General features: G+C 38.7%; 1 protein-coding gene across 1 annotated transcript in view; it reads right to left on the reverse strand.

The window, feature by feature from the left end:
• MAGI2 (membrane associated guanylate kinase, WW and PDZ domain containing 2) overlaps positions 1-23,808 on the reverse strand; it is a 536,664-nt gene that overhangs the window by 30,024 nt on the left and 482,832 nt on the right. The window contains exons 17-20 of the mRNA XM_009883000.1: positions 20,990-21,175; positions 18,067-18,241; positions 14,708-14,948; positions 12,879-13,022 (exon numbers count right to left, since the gene is read on the reverse strand). Coding sequence (XP_009881302.1) covers positions 12,879-13,022; positions 14,708-14,948; positions 18,067-18,241; positions 20,990-21,175 — 746 coding nt within the window. The remainder of the gene's footprint in view (positions 1-12,878; positions 13,023-14,707; positions 14,949-18,066; positions 18,242-20,989; positions 21,176-23,808) is intronic.

The raw sequence follows: 23,808 nt of genomic DNA on the forward strand, positions 1-23,808 counted from the left end.
TAAAGCTTCTCGAATCATTAGAATAAACTGCCTCTAGTACATGTGAGTTTAGCTGTGGAGTTTTTTTTCTGGCCATACTTTATAGTAATTATTACATGTCTTGTTAAAAAAAGCCAACCATACATATAAACAGAATTTCAGAAGCAGGCTAAATCGGAAGGAACTACATATAGCTTTAATGTAGCAAGAAGGTTTTTCCTTGCTCACACGTACTTTTAAACTAGTGATGGTAGCCTTGTGTACGTCTGCCTTCGTGAGTGCATGAGGAACGGTCTCTAAGCAGGTGTATAGTTCCTGCTTGCACAAAATGAAATTAATTGTGTATGCACATTTTCATTTTATGTTAAATGAGGAAATCTAATGATAAAAGCAGCCCCAAATGATTTGTGCAGAGGGCATTGCTATCCGTCATTTTATTAATGCATTCTATAATTAAACCTCAGGAACGAGACTAATTACACCTAATTCCTTTTATATGGGCATTCTATTTTTATAACTGAAACATTTTTTGCATATTATTCGTTGCTTTTGTTATTGTTAATGAGTCCAAAAGGTTGAGAGATTGTCTGTACTTGGAGACCAAATAGCAACTCCAGAATATCTATTTTGGTGAATTTCCAAGTCCTGTCAAGCCCTAATATCGTTGCCTGGAATTAGGCACAGGCTGGATATCTGGTGTGCAAATTTCCTCACAGCAGGGAATCTGTACTGCCTGGAAAACCCAGGTGCAATGCGGGGCCTGAGCAAAGCTATGGGATATTTCTAGTCTTGGACTTCTTCCAGTGCATTTTGGGTATGTGAACTTGGGTGTCTCAGTAAGAGACATGGCATTTCTCTTTGGAGGAACTACACTAATATAACTCATGCCACTTTTGAAGCAACCGCCCACGAAGGTTTAGAGTCACAAACTCTTTTTTTCTGTGGTCGACCAGCTGTTTAAGCAGCTGTGGCCTCTTACCCCTGGAAATGCCCAGCTCCTTGTTCCCACAGAAAGCTGCTCTTGCCTCCTGCCCAGAAGGGGAGGGCACGCTGCAGGGAAGAGAGGGGCCACGGGACAAGGAGTGAGTTGGTACAGAGCACAAAATGGTTTTCACACCACTCCTCAGCAGGTGCTCTAGCTTTTTTTCTTTTCACTCTTTCACCTTTTCCTGAGAGATGGAGAAACATTAGAAGTGCTATTACAAAAAAGAGGAGCTTGGAAAGTGGAAAATGTGCATGGCCAAGTGCAGGAGAGAGAAATGGAGTTTGCAGTGGTGGGTGGCTGACAAGACAGCAAAGTGGACTTCTGGTACTACAGTAGACTTGATGCCTTCTGCAGCATTGCTGCAAAATAATCCCTGTATATGTGAATTAAAGGTGTCAAAGATAAAAGGAAAAGTCGTTATGTTACTGGAGTTAATTGATATACCATTACTTTTTAAAAAAATAGAACTAGGATGACTCTGTGTACCATAATGTAATATTAATGTCATAATTAATCACCTGCTCTAGATGAACCTGCTTTGGCAAAGTGTTTGGAGTAGGTGATCTCCAGATGTCCCTTCCAACCCCTACTATTCTGTGATTCAGTAATAGCACGTACTAGCTATTTCATGATTACAATCATTGATAGGAACCAGTAAAGACTGCTAAAAAGGAAATTTTCTGGTATCTTCTTGATGGCTTCAGCCAGTTCCCATTATGCAGAAGCACAGCAAACTCAAGACTTGACAAGCTGATCTTAGAGACCCTACATAGAAGCCTAGGCATAAACGTTCATGGAGACTGCTTCGTCCAAAGTTGCATCCACACAGGAAAACAGGAAAGAACATAAACCCTGACAAGTTAAACATAAAACTGCAAAAAGATTTTGAGGAGGAAAACCACTAAAATATAAGATCTAAGAATATACTTTCAAACATACCAGAGGTGTGGAGCCTGACAGAGAACCAAGATCTCAAACGACAGTTTGGGTGCAAGGTAGAAAAGACCACAGAAAATGGTTAGAGGAATTCTTTGCATCACTGTTTGCTAAAGAGGAGGGCAGCAAAACTCCTGCAGAGCGTCTGCTCACCACAGTGGTGAGTTTGAGGAACCGACTCCAACAGCAAGGTCAGGGGCAAAGATTTTATTACAAACTGATCAAAAGGACAGTAAGAAACCACCAGAAGTAGATGACTTTCATTCTAAACTCTGAAGGAATTTGGATATGAAGCTGCTGAAATAGTAGCTACAGGATGTAATCTACTGCCTAAATCAGTAAATTGCTGAGTAGCAGAAGAATGGGAAGTGGCAAGCGTGACACCAGCTTTTAAGGACGATCCTGGAAAGTAACCAAGCAAGTCTCATGTTCAGTTGAACAGATGGAAGGAAGCAATAAGGATGGTGAGGGTTAGTTGGCAGATGGATAATGATGATACAGTGGGGAAGGGTCAGTGTGGCTACTGTAGAGGGAAGGCATTCCTCACAGATCTATTGCAGGTCCTGGAGCTGTCAATGACTGTGTAGATAAATGTGATCTGGTTAGTATACTGACGTTTTCAGAAAGCTTTTAACAGTAAAGCCTTCAGTAAAGGCTCTGCTGTGGGATGAGAAAGAATAGGGTCTTGTAGGCAAGAGATTAAATTTGGGGAAAAAAATGCTTTATATCAGTGGTCAATTTTCACAATCAAAAGACCTTACCATAGTGATTATTCTGTTCTGCATATTTGTAAATGGCATGGTGAAGAGGTTGAAGATTGGGGTGATAAGATTTGCAGGCAACACAATACCGTGCAGGGTTATCAAATCTAAATTTAAAGTTAAAAGCTGTAAAAAGATAGCACAATACTGTGTGTTAAAGCAGCAGGTGAAATTCAGTGGTGATAAGAGCTAAGCGCTAAAAGCTAAGTACAGTACATGTGGAAAATTACATACACAATCACTCTAAATAAACTATTACTCCTGAAGAGACAGATCTCATAGTCCTTGCAGTTAGCTTGCTGAAAATGTCAGCCCAGTCAAAAAAGCAAACAGAATATTAACCATTAAGGAAAGAATAGAGTATAAAGGAGAAACCATCATTATGTCATTCAGGAGCACCAATATCTTGAAAACTGCAGATTGTTGTGGTGCTTCCACCTCCAAATGAATGTGATTGATAGACTGCGAAAGGGTTTGGAGGAGGCCGATGAGGCTTGTCAGGGGTAAGGAACAGCTCTCTTATGAGGCGATCAAATAGACTGGTAAGCTTCAGTGGGAAAAAGGTGGATATGATATAGGTCAATAGAATAAGGAATTATATGGAGAATAAAGAAGCAATCATGAGATTATAATGTTGTAGCTACAAACAAAAAAAAAAAGGAGCTTTTTTAACAAAGCAAGTATTTAGCTTTGGAATCCATTGATGAAGCATATCAGGAAGCTCAAAAGCATGAGCAAATGCAAATAAATGGCTAAAAAATTGTCCGAGATACTAAATATAAAAATTGTAGCATAAAAAAAAATAATTTGTAAACTGCTGATTGCCAGGGGCTTGGATGTTGTTCTACCCAGGGAAGAATCATTTCGTACTTGTCCTGTATTCCTATCCTAAGCATCTCTGCTTGTCCTTGTTGGAGTGAGGATACTGGGCTGGGTGCGCCATAGGAATGGGTCTAATATCTATATCTTTTTACCTTCATAGGTGATCTCTCCTAATTTCTACTTGACGCAGTTTGGGAAAACACAGAAGAGATGCTGCCTCTGTCATTCCTGTTGCTGGACAAAGTGTTGCAGTTATCAGAGCAGCATTATTTGGTGTGTCTATTTTTTTTCTAACACTCTTGATTCTTAATTTTTAAGGGCTAATTAATTTTTTAGACCTGAAAAACTTTATTAATCTTCCATGAAATAGAGATTTAAATATTGTACCTGCCTGTCAACTAAGTATTTTATTCTTAAAATTTCATACTAAAACATTTTTAGCAAGATTATCAACTTTCTTTTGCATAGCTGGCTTGAAGGATTTTGCTATTAGGCACAGAGTTACAAGGATGCTTTGAATATGTTAAATTGAGTACAGTTTTACAAGAAGGACGTTAATTACATGTGTGAGAGGAATATTCTTTCTCCTCACCTTTCTGCAAACAAATTCTAAAAAACACACCAACTTTTTGGAGAAATGCTGAATAATAGTTCACCTACAGTTGATTCCCTCTCAATTTATTAAGTTTTAGTGTTATCAAAATATATTCAGGGTCCCCAAGGACCTCAGTTTGCATTTCTTTGTTGTGCAAACACAAGAATGTTGATCAGCTTTATGTCTGCATGTCAATATATTCTTCCTTGAGTTCTGCCAATTACACTAACACGGCATCTTGCCACAGGCTGGCATACAGCTTGTGTGCTCGAGTATCCCCGTTGAATTCCCAGAGTTCAGATCAATCACACCCAGTCTCACTACAAGTGAGATTGGACAGTGATGTATGTAGTAGGGAATTGGCGTGTGAATGAGATTACCCCAAAGGGACATGTGATTCGGTGGGAAAGCATGGCTAACATCTTCCTGTACTGTTCAGATGGATCACAAATCACAAAATAAATGGATGGGACTAAGAATACCTTTGTCTTTGTGCTCCATTGTAATGACAGTGCTGACATTCACTGAACGCTTACTATGCAGGTAAGATTTATATTACAGCATAAAGTAAGACAGGTATTCTGGAGGTTTTAAGGGTAAGTGCTACTTATGTAGCAAAGATCGGATACTTAACTGACATTTATCACTCTGTAGGCACTTGTCTTTCAGATGTGTGAGCACGACCTTAGTCAAACAGAGGTTGGGGGAGCAGTATATACTCCTGGTGTGTTTTTCTGTCCCTTATGTGTGGGCATAAGGTCAATATTTTATATCTAAATATTAGTGACTTTTCAGTGGGGTTTCTGATGGCCTTCCCAAGCCCTCACTCATGGTAAGCGCTCAGCAGCAGACTCCTTACTGCTCCCAGCACACCACCCGGGGAAGATGTTTTTGGCTCTTAGGACCTACCACTGCTCCTTCCGCTTTTATGCTTGCTCTGACTACAGTAGAGTTCCAACAGCAATATCTACTTTTCTCCAATATTCTGAACATACGACTTCACTGTCTTTTAAGACCTGGAGATTTGCATGGGTCAATATCTCGAAGCGTTCAGCTTTCTTACTGATCCAAATTAGGATCCAAAGCTTTTACCATGGCAAAAACTAAGGATTACACTAGCCAGTCCTTGGTTTATCTTTGGATACAGCAATTGCCCTAAATCTTTGTAAGAAGGTCATGACCGATCAAGCCTTTCTTGCCTTCTTCCCATTTCCTTGCTGCAGCTTTCTTGACTGTGTAAAGAAATGTTTGTATCTGTCATCTATCTCTACTGTGTGACATCTGCTTGCCTCCTATTTTTAATACTTTTTGCTCTAATCACCGTCAAGCTGAGCTGAGCTACTTCTTGCTTGCCATACTTACTGACTGCAAAAACCTCAGGTGTATTCCACTGCAGCATGTAAGAAATAACCCTTTGATGTGGGGTTAATCAATGACGGAGCATCCCAAATGGATGCTCTATTCTTCATTAGAAGAAATCTAGGAGAGGCTTTATAGCAGTGAGGAGCCAGTGCAAGTTGTGGGGTCTGCATGGCAACATGCCCTTAAAGATTTCCATTTGCTGTAGAATAAGAAATCATTCATTCTTCCTTTTGAGCTTTTAATGGATGGTCTCTGATAGGAAGCAATCAGTCCTGTTGAGGATCAGTGCTTTTTCATATTTACCCCTTTCTTTTTGAAATAGGACTACAAAAAAAAGCTGCGATAACTCTGCAGAGACTCTGTTCTGGAGAGATTGAAGAAATATGACAGTAATGCGTGGAGACAAGAATCACAAAGATTAGGGGAAGGTCCCTGTGTCTGAAGCTACAGGAACTGTACGTGATTTCTGGTACAAAATTTGACCTTGGAATGGGAACATTACTAAACAGTGTACGTGGTAGCCCAGCCATTTCTGCTTGGATTTTGTCTTCTCTGAGATGCAAGACAACAGCTACTAAAAATACATTTTAAAAAGAATGATGATACTTTTGCACATGATGATATAGGCTTAAAAGAAGTGTCTGTGGAAGCCGTATTATGTTCAAGCCTCAGACAGGGAATGATTCCTTAATTGGTGGAAACAGATGACTTTGATCTTTTAAAAACCTAGAAATCAAGGTATGCTAAAAATGGATACAATGATAAAGTGACTAGATGAACACCAAACTAAATGTGTGTAACAACAAGCAGTCAAAAAAGCTGAAATGGAAAAATCCCATGACGAACACAGAAGAAAAAGATTTCTGCTTTGTGTGTTATAAAAGCCTTTCAATACACTGTAGGGACATAACTAACTAAAGCTGCTCTAAACTTTGCCAGCTTTTCAGCCCTGCCTATCTACCCACTGAACCCAGAACAGCTCAAGTGATTTCTGGGTGCCTGACTTGAGACGTTCAGGAGTGTCCTGCTTCACAGAGATAGATTTATATTCCCATGTTAAACTCCGCTGTCACACAGTTTACAGAGCCCAGATAGGGAACTGCTTACATACTGCCCATTCCTTTGAGAAGCCTGAAGAGTTAGTCTTGATCCTAATTGATTTCTTCCAGGAGACATTGTCAGCAATAGCCAACTCTTACATGACACTCTACTGTTTAGAAGCCTGGCCTCTAGGCTTTTCAAAGGGGACTTAAAATTATGTCTCCTATAGCTCAAGAGAGGGCTTCAATATCAGGTTATGAGTTTCATAGGCACTCTGTCCCTCTTATTGCAAACAAGGATGCACAAGTTTGCTGTCAGAAGGAAGAAAACAGAAGAAGTTGCCTGATCTTGTATTTGGGACAAAGAAGGAAATGCCAGTTTTGAATGGTGTTGAATGCTCATATGTGGGTTTTAACAGCAGTTTCAAATGTAATGCTTATGCCTTCCGTGATCTGAAACTTCAGTTCTGTTTCCTTCCAAATAAGAGACAGGCTCCCTCTTGTCTGCTTGCCTTTTTTCACCCTTGGCTCTTGAATACTGATTTCTCCCTTTTTCCTAGGTATAATATTTGGTTTAGGTGGATGAAGTTTTCTGAACAACCACAAATGAGATCGGTGTGAACTCTGTTATCTTGGGGAAGGACAAAATACACAAATTGCGCTAGTTTGCAGAACGCGGTGAACCTGACCACAGCACAGGTTGGTTACTGTTGTGAGTCTCACTGAGCTGCTCGCTGGGCAAGCTGGAACAGACCAAGCACGGCTACACACACTCCTATGCAGGGGCAACACAGAAGCTCATAATTGACGCTGTAGGAGCTTCCTGTCCCTTGTGCCTATTTTTATCTCCAGCTGTGTACAGCTGAAACAAAGAGAGGGGCACAGACAGCAGGAAAAGCAGCAAACAGAAAAAAGGATTGAAGAGGGAAAGAAGGACTGCAAGGCATGAAAGATATAAAATTCTGCAGTGCCTGTATTTCAGATGTCTGTTCTGCAATAAATAAGAAAAACCTACAAAAGAATGAGAAAAATAATTTAGTATTACGAGATATGAGGAAGATAGAGATAGGGCTAACTGGTGTATGTGGACTAAGAAAAATGAGTTGACAAGACAATAAAACTAGAAATGTCAGAGATGAGAAGTATGACTTTCATGGAAGATGTGAAAAAAAGGATGTAACTCACAAAGTGACAAAATGACACAGATGCACATTATGTATAAAAAAGAACATATCACCCTCATTCTTCATGAATTTCGCATTCACTAAACCCATTTGTGCAAGTTACCCTGTATCTTTGTAGCCCTTAGCCACAGGCTTTTTGTTTGATGCCAGTTTCAATAAGCGTGCTGGCTGCAGGAGATATCATTCGAGGCAGTAAGAGATCTCTTGATCTATCTCACACGTCTAGCACACACCACGACCATCCTTAACAATTCTCCTGAGAGCAGTCAGTAGTTCCCCATCTCTAAGGCAGGAAGGGATAGAGATCTGCAAGCAGGGCTCTGCCTATCATTGTGCTCAACGTGAGACAGGAAGGCAAATATGGGTTATCGTGAGCCTCATCTAAATAGACCTGCAAAATTGTTGCCAGTAGCATTTGAATCTTCAAAGGCTGTGAGGACTGTGCTCCCCATTGGCTGTGTTATGTCCCTCATCTCTGGTGACGGATTCACTCCTATCACTGGTGGTGTGTACGCCATATTCTTGCCCTACTCCGAAACTAGGCCTTGCAGCTTTATTTTTCAATACTGCTATCACCTATTAGCTTCATTTTTTTCCCCTGATGTTAGGATTTCTCAAGAAATGGAGTCCTGATGTGCTCAGACCTCGGCTAGTTTGGGATGAGATATCAAAGGCGGTAATAATTCTCCAAACTTTTCCCATGGTTCTTTTGATACATCCTTGTCTTACGGAGCACAGACATGGCCCTATTCAGTCCTTTTTTGCCACAGTGTGGACAGATTCTTATATGTCTGGTACTCCCTCGTCCGAAAGAAGAAAGGAGAGTGGAGATAAATTTTTAGAACTTGGAGCTTTCAGTGAGGCTATCTGCCATTTAAAGTTTTGGATAGTCATGTTTTCTTTTGTAGTCTTTTCCTTAGATCTAATGAAGATTTTCTTCGTTCCTCCTAATTTATAAGATATCTTGCTCTTTGTGAAAATTCACAAAATTTACTGGAAGTATTTTGAATCACTTTTCAAGTTCTGTAAACTTTTGCTGTGGTGGGCTTTTCAGAATTCATCACTGTAGCTTGCTCTCTGCTCAGCTGTCAGAACTAAGAGGGATCTGTATTTATTTCCAGTGTAGCAATGAGGTTCCCCCCTACAGAGGTCTTCTGTGAGGAATCTCCATATGTTTTATTCATGAATTGCAGTAAAATCCTACCAAAGTTAATTGTGATATATGACCTAACATATGGTTTTACATGAAGTTACACAGCTACAGCTGTGACTTTCCAATGCTGGTTGAGAATAGTTTACCAACCATGTAGGCAGAGGATGCATGTGAAGAAACACTTTTTCCTGTAGACTTCTGGGTCCTTTGATGGACATATCCTTCCTGTGTCTAGTGACAGATGAATCCAAGTTAAACTAGGATATATGCTTGGGCTTTCTGCAGAAGCAGTCTATGAGCCCAAGTAGAAGTCTCAGTGCATGTAAAAGTACTTTGACTAAGAACAGTGTAATAAGTCTGTGGAAGTTTTAAAACTGGTTTTAAGGGAATAATTTGTCGAAACTTAAGACATAGCGCCATGTCTATATAGGCTGGCAAAAAGCGATCCTTGAGTAGAAAAGCAATATGCTGGTGAGACTGATGAACTCTGTACGACACCAACTCACTAGTCTTCTACCTTTCTGGTTCCCAGAACAATTTCGTGGAAAATCAAAGTAGAAAGCTCCATCAGTCATGAAGGGCAATTAAAGATTATTTTAGATCTTGTGATCCTAAATTGAGTGTTCCTCAGTGGATTTGTTCCCAGTAAAAACACAAAGTGCCTAGCATGCTATTCCCAGTGAGAAGGAAGACCAGAACCTCTGATTGGAAATGTGATAAAAAACTTCATTAAACCTTTTCCCCCCTTCCATCAATCTTTTCAAATCCAGACAGTTCTGGCAGGGCCAGTGGAAGACCATCACTCCCAGTGCTTTTCCTGATCAGTCTATAAGTCTGTTCTCTCATCTGCTCCCAGGATTCACTGGAGTTCATAAAAGCCTGAAGATCAAACTGAAAGTGTCATAAGGATGCCCTGATTTTGATGTCACTTTTTTAATGTTGTTTCATCATTGTCTTTTTGTTCAATTTCTCTTTGCTCCTATTATTGGTATATTGTATTCCTTTCTTACTTGCCTTCCTCAGTAATGGATCTACTCTATTTTCTTTTACAAGAGATAGTTCCATACTGATTTTTTATTTCCATCTGATTTCCTATAATCTTAGCTTTTGCTTCCTTAAATTTATACTCTGCATCTGTAATGCATAACACTTTTACCTGTATTTAGACCTCAGAATCTTTTGAATGTGTGCTGATAGACTTTCAGATTTTTTAACAGGTGTCCACGTGTGGGGCTCATCCCATACTACATCTTTGCAGTGCCCACTAACAGAGTACAACATGCAGACTTTGACTTGCCTATCTAAAACTGTCTTCAGTTAGAGATTGCAATGCTTCAATTATACAAATTTATAAACCCACCAGTATAGACGTAGCTGTATTATTTTAAAGTGCTTTATGTTCTTTTATTTATTTGTGTAAAGTAGGGAGATTTATATCAATATAAATGCGTCTTTATCAGGGATTTTCATGTTTCATTGTGTGATCTATTTTTTTCAACAGCTTAGCTGGTTTAATTTTTCTTTTCTCGTCTTGGTGAATGGGGATAATTGTGGACTTGTGAGCATCATTTCTTTCTATAAGCATGATCTGCACCTTATGTTATCTGCTTCACGCTTTTCTGTAAGGCTTCAGTTAAATCAAAGGCGGTTGTTCAAGCAGGAGGAAACAGGAAGCAAAACAATAATGGAGATAAGTAGATCATGAGAAGAACTATTAGCTGGAAAATGCTCCTGATAAGATCCTACCACATCAGTATGGTTTCCTATCCCCAGTGTTGAAAGCCTAGGATCAGAGAATCTGATCTTTAAAGACGATGGTATATGAAGCAAGAAGCACTGAACAGATTTTTGCATGTTTTGCTATAGAGAAGCGTTTGTGAAACAGAGGGATATCGAACGACAGTGAGCAGGCTGGAGGTCCCAGCCAAGAAATGGGAATGAACCTCCATTATCAAACAGTACATGTAAATTTAAGAAAGGACATATATGTGCAGAGCTCTGCTTCCTTTACTCATCTTCCTATATAGTCTATTCCTTTCAGCAAATGTTATTTTTTGTTTTGTTTTCCCATTTTTGCTTTGAAGAAGCTCGCTGTCGAGCTTCTGTTGTCCATCAGTTACAGGTCACTGAAGATAAAAGTCTTGCAAGTTCCAAACCCATTTGTGATTGTCAAGTTAAAATGGCTGTTAAACAGGAGCGTACAACACAAGACTCAGTGACAAGGCTGGAGGGTAAAACTCGTTCCAAAGAATGACACTTTTAAAGAAAAAACACAGTTTACAACTATCTGGCCAGAATAACACTTGACTGTGTATTGTGGCTATATCAACAAAAAAGCTTTAAAATAAGTTATTTCGAAAATATATTAACATTTTTCATTATGAGATACAGGACTTTTCTGAAGGAAATTGAAAAAAGCTGTGAATTTTTGTTACACGCTTTTTATACGTATGCTATTCACAGAGTGGATAGTCTAACTTTATTCTGTGGTACCAGTTTGTTCAAATGCTGCACAGATTTTAATAGGTTATTCTGCCTAATACAAGTTATTATTTGAAATGAAGCCTCTCCAAAGGCATTGTTCTTCTGTTGTTCTGTAGTCTTAGCCATATGTGACTCCAGAGCTTATTAAAAGTACAACTTTTTCCCCATCTTTAATCAGATTATGGCTGCTAATGTACATCTTGCTTATGGCTTTCCATTAAGAGCTACTGACTATGATAGTGCTACAGTAAAGGAAGGAATGAAAACACTCACCAGAGAAGATATTCTTAATGTAAAGTTCTTGTTGCAGCATTAATTCACCTATATTTGACAAATATTGTAGGAGTATTTCTGAGTTGCCTGACGGCTTGCGTGCCTGGCTTCCTCCTCGCAGTGATGGCTGATGCCATTGCTCCTGTGTGCAAGCTCCCAGAGCCAGGGGTTTGCACTCTATGGAATGATTGAGGACTAACTGAGTTCTACAATTCTACAAAGTGGGCAAGCTAAGAGCCATTTGAAGCACAGTAAAACTCCTGAGTTATATACAGAAAGTGTCTGATCATATATTTAAACTGACGACAGTGCTCTTTCAGTATGAAGTCAAACTTGATGTGATTGTTAGGGTCGTGAAACAGAATCTGTGCTACAACGATGACATTTGCAAAATCTGCTCTTACTACTGTACAGAATACAATTTCAGTTGCTCACCTTTATAATTAAATATTCAACAAGGCTGCACTAATTAGATAGATATATAAACAATTTTTTAATGTTGTCTCCTGGTAGTCTCTTTCACCAATGCTCTCTCCTTCTCCTTTTTTGTACTCACTATTCTGCAAGGTATCAGCTACCCTTGATGAGTTTATACCTCCTCTTTGGCACAACTGGACAGATTAAACTAATCTATTTTTGATTAGGTAATTTTTCCTATACAGAACATGTATTTTTTTTTAGCATGGAATTTCTTAAGTGAATGTTTTTAGATTTTGTATTTGCATGTACTGTTATTATGATTTCTACCAAAACAGGATTCAAATGCACCAAGACCTATGCAGAAAAATAGTGAAAACTGATCCCTACAAACAAGATTGAATAATATCAGTAAACAAACTTAGAAAACGCTATGAAGGCAACCTGATTAAATTAGTAAAATAACACAGACCATGTCTTAGGTTTCATAGTTATCCACCAAGTGTCACATAGCTGTCACTTTGCTTTTGTGATTAGAGACATAACTGTTAATTATGTTGATATTATTATCAAAGAAACATCAAACTTTTTGTCAGAGATTTTTAAGTTGCTCAGATATGAGTGAAAGAATGAGAAGAAAAATATATTACACACTAAAAGCTATTATCAACAAGAAGTAATACATTTATTTCACAAAGAAACGACACAGACCTACTATATGTTTCAAATAATTTCTTGAACTCCTATGGAACAAGTTTATATGAAAGAGGTATTTGACATTGGTTCTTTAAAACCTGATCAGAGATGAAAAAAGTGCTTTCTCTTTGACCCCCCACCAAACAGATCTGTAAATGTTGAAAAAAATCATTACAATGCATTTTACTTACCCTCATCCTTCCATTCCTTATTGCTGGTCCATCTTCTGCTAACCTCAACACATACAAATCCATTTTGTACTCCCTTCCTCCTCGAATACTAAACCCAAAACCTTTGGCTCCTTTCTCCAAATCAACAGTGAAATAATCGAAGTCCTATATAGAGAAATACAAAATGAAAGACAATTAACCATATGAATGTCATGGAATACATTTAAGAAAACTTTAAAATACATCTCTTCAAAAGCGCATCTGTCCAACTGTTATGAGCGAAGGGACCTTCAAAGCATACTTCTGCACTGACAGACCGTGCCCATTTCTGAAAAGAGACTTCAGCAAAATGTAAATGCCTGAGTATAAGCCACCCTGAAAGGGCATCTTCCAGCTGTTGCCTGGTACCAAAAGCTCTCTAGATGGTTTCCATATTCATCCTCACTCGAGTGTAAGTGTTTATGTCTGTGCAGGAGTGCTGATTCGGCCAGCGAGGTAGCAGGCAGTTCCCGTCTAAGCGTCATCACAACTAAAAATTAGTAGGAGAGACACCTCCTAGATTCCCAGCAGAACTTAACATAATCAGCTGGCTGGACTGCGGGGAGTCACAAACTACAACAAATCTCATCACTTTGGTTAAAACACGTGCCTTAAGGAGGAGGTAGGAAGTAGGAGATCTGAGTTTCACTCTTTCTGTGTCCTGCAGAGACTGAGATTTTTTTCCTTGGTGGAACCTAACTACCAGCCTTATAGAGGTGTCTGGGTGGGAACTTGCTCTGTGGCTTCTGATCCATTGGCAGCCAGGATTGCAAGAGCCACAGGAGCAGGAGGAAAATAAGAGCAAGCTTGGGTGGTGTAGAACAGTGGTTAGAGAATTAAATTGGAGATGGTGAGAAACAGGCAGTCTAAGCATCTCTCTAGATGCTAAGAAGCGTTTCATAAGGTATGTACATGGGGATAGGGATTTGTTATTTAGATACTGAAATGCATAGAATTTTCAGAGTTCTCTGGATGCCATTTAAGAATTTGGATATTCCATTGAAAGGGTTTCTGTGTCTGGCTTTGAAAATATGTACATAGAAACCACGTATATATGGCTCCAGCATATAGTGCCCAGAAGTTTACATTATCTTATTTAATATTTTTCTGACCTCTGTTTTTTTCTGCCTTTATGTAAGGAGAAAGGAGGATTTTTTCGAAAGTCTGAACTTTGGGCTAATTCCTCAATCCTTTACATCTGTCAGTAAATCTTTGTCATCAGCAGAGTCTTGTCCAAGGTAACATAACCCTTCGTCTTAACGTTATTTCTTTGAATTTGTAATAACATGCCTGATGTAGAAGAAACTAGTTGCGCAAGCTAGTTTCTCCTCATCCAGACTGTTCCCAACAGAAATGTAATTATATCAGTCAGGATTCACATTTATTTATTTATTGATTCAGATTAGATAAAATCTTCATTTTCAACAATGCTGTAGAAACGCAGTCTGACCTGAGTACATCCACGGTTTAATGGCTTTTTTATGTTCCTACGAATAAAAAAATTCCTCTGCTGATGCAAAGGCAGCTTATTTTAGAACTTTTATTTTAACTCCACTACCTTAAAAATATAATTTATTTAACATTATAGTCACACAATTATAAGTGTAGTACTATTTGACGGATCACATAGTTCTCCCTTAAAATTAACAGTTTTGAAATAATTTCCTCTACAGAGGAATAGTAACTCAGAGCAAAAACAATAAAGGTGCCTTTTTCTTCTGTAATGTCATCTTTTTTACCAATATACCTGAAGTGTTCCTGCAGACCTAACGCTTTCTGGTTAGGAGTGCTGTAAGTATTTCGGTTTGTACCTGGGGCTGCCTGTACTCTGACAGAGGGTACTGCCTGGTGTCGGGTGAATGCTGCCTGTAATCTATCAGGGGCGGCTGCCTGTAGTCGAGAGGTGGTGGCTGCTGGTAGTCCATCACTGGAGGGTGCCTGTAGTCCAGCGGAGGCTGTCGGTAGTCCGTTGAGGACTGCCTGTAGTCTGTAAATGGAGGTTGCCGGATATCAGGTTTCACATCTTGCCTGGCTTTTACTTCTGACCTATAACTGAGAAAGGCAAAACGACTTCATTTCAGCGTGTGGCAAAACATTGCGAATATGCATTACACGCAATATGGAGGAGTGAAAGCAAACGGCCTGACTGCAAAATTGCATAAAACAAATTTTCACGGAGCAAACTTTTGAGGGTAAATAGTCGAGGCATCCAAAAAGAGTGAGAGCTTTTGAAACACAAACATAAGCAATTTTCCCTTAGGTCATACTGTGCAATTTTCCAGCTTGTACCGGTGAGATCAGGATTAGGCTCGAGGGGCAGGAACAGGACAAGCGTCTTGATTCCCACTTATCTTGCCTACTTGGGAGATGAAACTGCATGTGAAAACACCCACAATACTCACCACAAAAACATGCACTGAATTTATAAAGTGTTTTTTTTCCAGAATTAAGATTTCTATAGAGTAAATGGAACATTAGTGCAGACATTTATAGCCTCTCTGTTTCATTGACAGAAACTATTATTACTGTGAGTTTCTTAAGGTTAAAAAAGGATCCATTCTTTGTACTAGCTGTTATCTTTTAATGAAAGGTAGTCTTTGAAATAACATCTGTTAATATAGTGTGCCTTATTATTTTTACACGCTCCCTATAATACTATCTGGCTACAAGCCCATAGAGGGTCATATCAGTAGTTATGCACAGACGTAACGCAGGGTGAAGGGAAAACAAATTTGTTTAATGAGGAACTAAAAAGAAGTAAAATATTGCTTTAACTGGTAACTGTTTACAGGAGGATGAGTCCTAACATTTCAAAGAAAATGTGACTTTCTGTTTTACAGCGACCAGTTAGTTTACTCAGATGGGAATGAGTAGCTCCCTTATTATGTGGAAATCAGTGCAGAATGGCATTTCACACTTCAGGGTGAAGTGAAGAATATTTCTTACTGCAGACCTCAGTTCCTTGGCCGTGTAACCTGCTCAATGGCCACAAAGGAAGTCCTGAACCTTTCTAGCAAGGTAATTCTCTGACAGTGGTTTGAGTTAGATTTTACAAAACTTTTCACATAGTGGATGTTTTTACACTCTCCCCGCAGTGCAGAAGGAAATATTTTTTTTCTATACAGGAAATATACATTTCAAACTCTGCATTAATATTGGCCCAGGAGTTTTCAGTCAACCAAGTGACCATGTATGTACGCATGCAGATATAGGGACACATATAAAATTTTGAAATGCACTTATGGATTAAAAAAAAATGCATTCTGAATAAATGAGACCATTGTTTTTGATTATGTTAATTTATCTACATAAAGATAATCTAAATAATCTAAACATTTCAAAATATGATATGTTTCAAAACTTCATTTTTATTAGTACTGTTACAGTAACATTATGGCAAATCTTCCTACACACTAGCTTTAATCAGCTAAATGTCTAACCAGACACAAAAATATCAGAACTGTTTCCCTTTGACTCTTCCGAGAAGGTGAAAATAGTCTACTGCCACATGTTCTTTTAAAACCTATACATGGCATCTATAATAAGGCCTACATATATACATGCAATCCTCTTACTTTCTTTACTTAGTATCATGATCCTGTAAAAAGAAGTCGGAGAAAGAACATGCTTACTGTGATACTAAGCCTGATTAATGTTGGAAGTAAATGTAGTAGTTAGTATTCCTAAGAGTTTTAAATATCTTATGGCATTTTGATTTTTATTTTGATACAGAAACAATGTATGTGGCTATATAAACAAGTGGTAATATGACTTATAAAATCTAGTGAAAAATGCTACTGTATGAATGAGCAATTTCTGGCTAAGAGTCACCCTTAGGCAGCCTCCCAATGTACAAACACAGCTCTATCCCAGAAGGTGATGCTTGTATTTACAGTTGGAGGCACTGTAATTTTTGCTGAATATGTAAATGGCGACATGAGCAATTATAGCTTATGTTTTTCAGTGAAACTATTACAGAATTTCTTTTTGGAACTTTAATTAATATAGTTTACTGGTCCCCTCTGAAAATTCCCAATTCAACAGACATTTAATACTGACTTGAAACTGCACAGAGAGACTTTTGTGAAAGCTTTGATTGGATTTTGTCAGAAACTTATGTCTTCTAGGAGATGATCACTTTTGGAAAAAGTACTCAATGAAATATAAGGCGAAGAATTTTGCCAAGTGTGACTAATTGAGAGAAAATCATTTTGGGCAAGTGGAATTGCTACATCTGTTAAGCAAGGAGAATTGGAGGGCACAGTGTCTAAATCACAACTGAACTCAAGTATCTGCAGAAGCAAAAAGTTACAAGTCTTTAACTGGCATTTACTATTTGGAGAAGAGGGTCTTGATGAGGTATGTTGGTTACTGAACATTAGCATAAAGACAGTCAGTGTAATCAGCCTCATTTAACATGCCAAAAATTAATCCCAAGACTAAATAGTGTTGATTGGAGATCACAGAAAGTTGCATCATCCTGCAGCCTGAGCATGTTTTTTATATATACAGCTTTTAATACAGCTGGTCACAAAATTTCTATCCCTTTACCATTTAATTTCCATCACAGACAAATTTGTCAATGCATATGCATAAATTACACATGATAAATTGGCTACAAAATGACACACCATAAATAAAACCTGTTATAAAAATATCTTCCTGACTCCATAACTCTAGTAGACCAAAAAAAAAAAGACACCTAAGATAATAAAAAAAAAGGCCACCTCACAATCAGATACTGATATACCCATATTTTATAAATTGCAGTGATATAAGAAAGTATGTTGGCAATGAAATAATTTGCAAGGAATACTTCAGTGCTTAGTTCCTGACGGATGTTTGAGGAAGTTTGGCTAGACCTTTGCTCCTAATAACATAGAATCATAGAATGGTTTAGGTTGGAAAGGACCTTGAAGATCATCGAGTTCCAATCCCCCAAACATGTTTCAACATGTTTCCAACCCCCCATAAAATGTTTCATACCTGAAGAAGACTCACAGGTCATCCTGGCATGCACAACTCATGCTCTGCGAGCGCAACCACGGCGCCATGGCTCGTCAAAGCCCCAAAAGCGATGGCTCACAGCTGCTAGAAACAGCACGAAGACCCGGCACAAGGGTGTCCCGTGGTCCTCACAGGAGGCAGAGGCTGGAGGAGCCGCTCTTACCTGTTTTCGTGTCCCTGCAGCTGGAGGGGCTGTGGAGGCGGTGGCTGGGCGACGGGGCTGTGCTGGGCGACGGGGCTCTGCTGCGCCAGGGGACTCTGCTGGGCCATGGGGCTGTGCTGCTGGGCCATGGGGCTCTGCTTCTCCGAGCTGGGCGCCGAGGCCGGGCTGTTCAGCTCTGCGTAATGGAGAGCTGGAGATTAAAGACTTGTCGTGGCGCGGCATTTAATAAAGGGCAAAGGTAGACAATAATCATTTCGGGTGGCACGCTGCCCCTGAAAATGTATGCTTTGTTGCTTTTACTCTCTTGGGTTATAATTAGATTTAAAGACATCTGAACCTAATGGGCTCCTTTTGATAGTCTGTGGGATCTGAAATCTTGGTCACTTCTATAACTCCAGTTGACACCTCCATTATTTAAAACCCAATTGAACAAGGCAAATGGCTTCCGTGTTTCATGTTTTCTTTTAAAGCCTAGAAATACTGATATTTGAAAACTTTTCATTTTGAGAGAATGAACGATGTTATTGCTTTCACTATTGCTAGCGGATGACAGACTGTCGTCACAAAAGCTGAAACACTGGTGTGCTTGTGTTAGCTCCTGCTGTCTGTGAGCTAAACAAGAGTTTCCTATCTTTTGTAAATCTTTGGGGACTGTGAACAGTAAAACAAATTTCAATAAATTCCAACTAACCAGCTAACCCGATGTTTTATTTTGCTGTACCGTGCCAAATGACCAGGGTTTCACATAGAAATACTGCAGAAAACAAGAATCCTTCTTTCCAAACAACATAAAATTCAAAAAGACAGGGAGGCTGGGGTAGGAAATGTGGCCTTGTAGCCTTTTTACAAACAAAGGATGCCAATCTTCCTTCAGGTTTCCTGCTGCACTTGGGAAAAGGCACATTTGACACTTAACTCCTATCGAATACATTTCTCCCGACACACTGGCAGTTATGTTTCTCATCATTTACCTATTAAGAAACATTAATGAGAGAGACTCCACCCACAAGAGGACAGAGCACTGCAGAAGTAATAGCTCATGCATTATTAACAGAAAAGGTTATGAAAACCTTTATGGTTTTTTATTCCTGCTTGCAACAGAATGAGTGAGGCCAGTGTGGTGTGGTGCAAAGGATCCAGACTGGACACGTGTATGGCTGAGCATCCCTAACAGCATTACGTATGCACCATCCAGATCTTGACTAATTTTATATTTGAATTTAGTCTGAATTATGACTGATTTTATTTTTTGTTTTTTAACATGAGAGTTTTTCCCCTATGACTGCACATTTCTAATGGGTCTCTACTTATTTAATTTATGCTCATAATTCTTTAAAAAATTTTGTCTACTTTATTAAAAATCTTGTCAATTTAGCCTTAATTGTCAAAAAAGCTTGTGTATTTGCACTTAAAACACTCCTCATGCGGGCATAAGCAATACTTGTCTGTGTAATTACTATGCTTAAGGATTTAATTGCCCATTTTGCATCTGTGAGTCTCTTTTGTACTGCAGAGTTTCAGAGGTGAAGATTGGGAATGTTCTCCCTCATTTCTACATTACTCTCATAACTATGGATGAACTAGTCAAATCATAAGCTGCTTCTAAAACTGCTTTGCATTTATATGGTATTTTTCACCTGAAAGTAAATTACAGAGGTATTAGATTTTTTCCTAATTTTATAAGCTGGGAAGCTAATATCAGAAGGCAAATGAGGTGTCCACTGTCACACAGTCACACAGGGAAGCCATGCCTTGGGCACAAATCATTTCTCACCACTAAAATCCAAGAACATCTTGTAGCGCTGCATCTCCGATGCACCTCTGCTTTCGTTCTAATTGAAGGTATCCATCTCTAACACTGAACTATTAGCAATTTGCTAATATGAATTAATATGTGTACCAGGGAGGCCTAAATAAACTGCATAGACTGCATATAGCATCACACTTGTTTGTAGATGCTTGCAAAATTGACCTCCGGTGATTACACAGCAGCTCTTTTGTGTGAATTCTGAACTTGTGTATGTTTGTGGTTTTCTCTTCACTGAATTTATTTAACAAAGTAGTTAAATTCCCCCAGTTGCAGTCCATGGCCAGTGTCAGACTATTTCCTTGTCCCATTGCTGGATGCAGCAGCAGAAGGTGAAGGTCGTCTAACTGGAGCATGGATCATTAAGTAATTACATTGCTTGCTGTGTGACATTCCTAGCTCTAATGGTATTTGTTACTGAGATATAAAGCCACAGTCTCATTAATACAGTACAATTCATACAACAGTACAGCACATTGCTAAAATAAAAAAAGCCCTCAAATCAACCCCAAAATCCCCGAAACTAACATCAAAAGATCTTCACTGATTAGATGTGGAGTAATGACCAGAATAATGAGTCTGTCCCCTTCTCCTCACATTACAAATGAGATAATTTAGGGTTCAGTTCTTTCCTGCCTTGTGCATTTATAGTGATATACATGGAGGAAACTACCAAATCTGAACTCTTCCTTCGCATGACTTTGTCGCAGGTAGCTGGTAGCCTGGTGACAGCTATTGCAGTCCTTGTGAGTCACTTTGCCAAACTTTGGTGTGGTTTATAGCAGGATATAAAGAAATGAACTCAGAACCTGGCTCTTTTTTAGGGTGCTTTTCCGTGTAGAAGACAATTCTTCCAAATGACATTAAAACTGACTCGCTGGTACTCAGCTTGCTATCATGTTTCTCCAGGTTTGCTTTAAGTACTCTTTTCATAACCAGAAACCTTTTCAAGAATTCAAATATTATTGGAGCTAGTTCTAAGGCTGTAATTTTGGCGTGCTGTACATTACAGCTGAGAAAGTGAGACAAAAGATGTTCTTTCAAGCGGTGACATAATTCAAGCTAATTGGAGGCTACTTAAAATTTTCTTCCTCTTTTTAAGGGCCATTGACTTACCCTCCTGAGGAATGATGCGAAGAGTTACACTGAGACCTGCATCTTTAATTAGCTTCACAATATCTGCATGAGGCATGTTAATAATAGACTGGCCATTCACAGCTAAGATCCGGTCTCCAACTTTAAGTTTTGCACAGCGATCCGCAGGACTTCCATCAATTATCCGCCCTATTTTATGGGGTACAGCTAGACAAGGAACAATAGTCACAGTTAACATAGTGCTGAAACAAGTGGTGATGTTGAAACGCAAAAGAAAATGAACTCATTTGGAAGAAAGTTTTATATGAATTAAAAAACAGCTTGCGTATAAACAGTTAAGTATACAAATTCTTATACAATGATGTTGTTTGCATTAACACAGTACAGATTTCACTAAAAATTCAGAATTCAGATGTGCATATATATATATAGATGAAGTCCAAAATCAGTTTATGGTTCAGCCAGTTTGCAAACCTGTCATGTAACAAGATAATAAACAGATCAGGAGAACAATAAGGCATTAAAACAGTGAAGGGAATAAATTTGCACAATAAGTAGTAGTCATAAATTGCCTCCCACCTCCTTGTTTACAGAATTTCTTTATTTGTATGTTGCAATAGAGGCACTACAAACATGATTTATTTTATATACAAATAGATGTTATTACTGAAAATGCCCAGGCTTCACTAAACTGTTCTCCTCCTCCATTCAAATATGTTAATTGATAAATAGAAATCATACTGAAGATTTATTGAGATGTGCAGCTTTCTAATTAGATACATGCCAGCATGAATTCACAGTTAATTATGAATGCATAGACACATTTACTACATCAAATAGACACCCCCCCCTATACTCAAAACATTACAGATCAACTTGGCTCCTCCTTTGCTCTTCTCTGTGGTTCTGCACCTTTCTGTGTACTCTATCCATCCTCTTGTTCTCTCTTTTCCCTCATTTTCCATTGAATTTTCTAAATATTACTCTTTATCTTTCTCCCAGTATTTCTTTCCTATTCTCCTCTGTTTTTTAACTAAATGCATATTCTATAGCTGACTCTTCTTTTCTCTCAATCTAGGTTTCCTCAAAGAGCACGCTATTTTTCTTTCTCTCTACTACTCCTACTATGCTTATCACAATTGAATTTCACTATATATTCTATCAATATCCTAATGGTGTCTGAGTATCCCTCACCAATCCCACACTTCAGTCTTGGCAAACTTAACACAAAGCTGCTTAGCCTCACTATCCACTGGCAACTGGTGTTTAAAAACAGTTGTGTTTCTTTTTTTTTTTTTTAAAAAAAAATCTTAAAATTCTAATATCTAAAGACAACTTGGAAAAGGTGAAAGAAAAGATTTTTTTTAAAATATGTAGGCTGCCTATGCCCATATAAAACAAAGCTCTAACAGGAGATGTGTACAGAATACTCCATCACTGATGAACAAATTTCTCAGCCCTCTGATAAACATTCCCTGAAGGTGGTGGCGACAAACACAGATTGCACATCTCATGCAAAGTCACAATACACATACCTCAAAGTGACTTTTGTTTCTAGTATGGATGCAAGTGTTGTTTACAGTGTTAAAAAACAATTTTCTGAGAACTAAAAATATAAGTGAGTACTCTGAACTCCAATCCCTAATCAAACTGCATGCTTCTTTACCACTGTAGTTTAGGCAAGAATATAAATTAAATTATGGCTTTAGTAATATGGACACAACTAGTGTACTTCAGAAATGTCTTGCTGTTTAGGAAATAAGCACCTAATTTACGCCACAATGTCTAAACTTTTCTGTTTTAAAATATACTAAATATGAATAGCCACACTTTGTACAAAAACTGCATTTATTTTACCCTCTGTGCAGATGTATAACTGCCACGCAGGCATATCAGTAAGTAAATAAGTAAAACAGTAACTTGACACTGAAATAGTTTACATTCACACACAGCCTTTTGCATCAAACCAGTTCTTAAAGCATCATGAAGAATCATATAAGCTAAGACTAAAACATGCCCATTTCTGGCATACGTAATAAAAGATCTGTCTGAAATGACCATGTCTGTACTACACATCAGTGGAGATCTGAATATGAGACTGCCTTATATGAAAGAGCAAGAAATTTAGTAGGAAGAAGGAAGGGGAAGTATTATGGCCGAGGCACCATAGTTAAAATTCCTGTGCTTGCCACTGCTAACCCTAAAGAAGGTGTTTTTTCTAGCCTAAATAATTAAGTAGAGACACCATTTCAGTAGTGGGTGGGGGTGGGTGGGTGGGAAATCCTATTAATTTGCCAGAACAATTTTTTTTTTACTTCTTGCACCTGACAAGTGAATAGAGCAGATGTCTGCGTGTTTGAGATGTCTGCTAAAATCAAAGCTGGAGGTGGGACAGCCATGAGAGTCCAATTCGGCTCCGAATCCTGAGAAAAGGGAAGGGAGGGAGAAAGAGGAGGAACTTTGTATTCCTTTTTTCTTCCTCAAGCCTAATGACCTTTACCTTCCTGATAAATGTACGCACTCCGAATGTTTTGGTATCACTGCACTCCCTGTGTGCCTTCCTGTGCTATGGAAGTAGGTGACCTTCAGAACAAAACTCATGTCTGTCAAGGTACCTTTTCTACTGCACTTTGGTTTTTGAGGATTTAATGCTCATCTTCTGAGGCTGTATTGGTGCAATGTGTCGCCATGGGATCTTGCTGCAGAGCGGGGCGTGGAAAGCTTTTGCAGAAGGAACCTCAGTCTCTATCAGAGTTTGCAAAGGAGATCAGTGCTATGCTATGTCGGGGCTCTATGGACAAAGCCACTGAATTACTAATGAAAAGCACAGCAATTCAGCA

The sequence above is a fragment of the Charadrius vociferus genome, unplaced genomic scaffold (genome assembly GCF_000708025.1).
Source record: "Charadrius vociferus isolate BGI_N301 unplaced genomic scaffold, ASM70802v2 scaffold32, whole genome shotgun sequence".
Taxonomy (NCBI): domain Eukaryota; kingdom Metazoa; phylum Chordata; class Aves; order Charadriiformes; family Charadriidae; genus Charadrius; species Charadrius vociferus.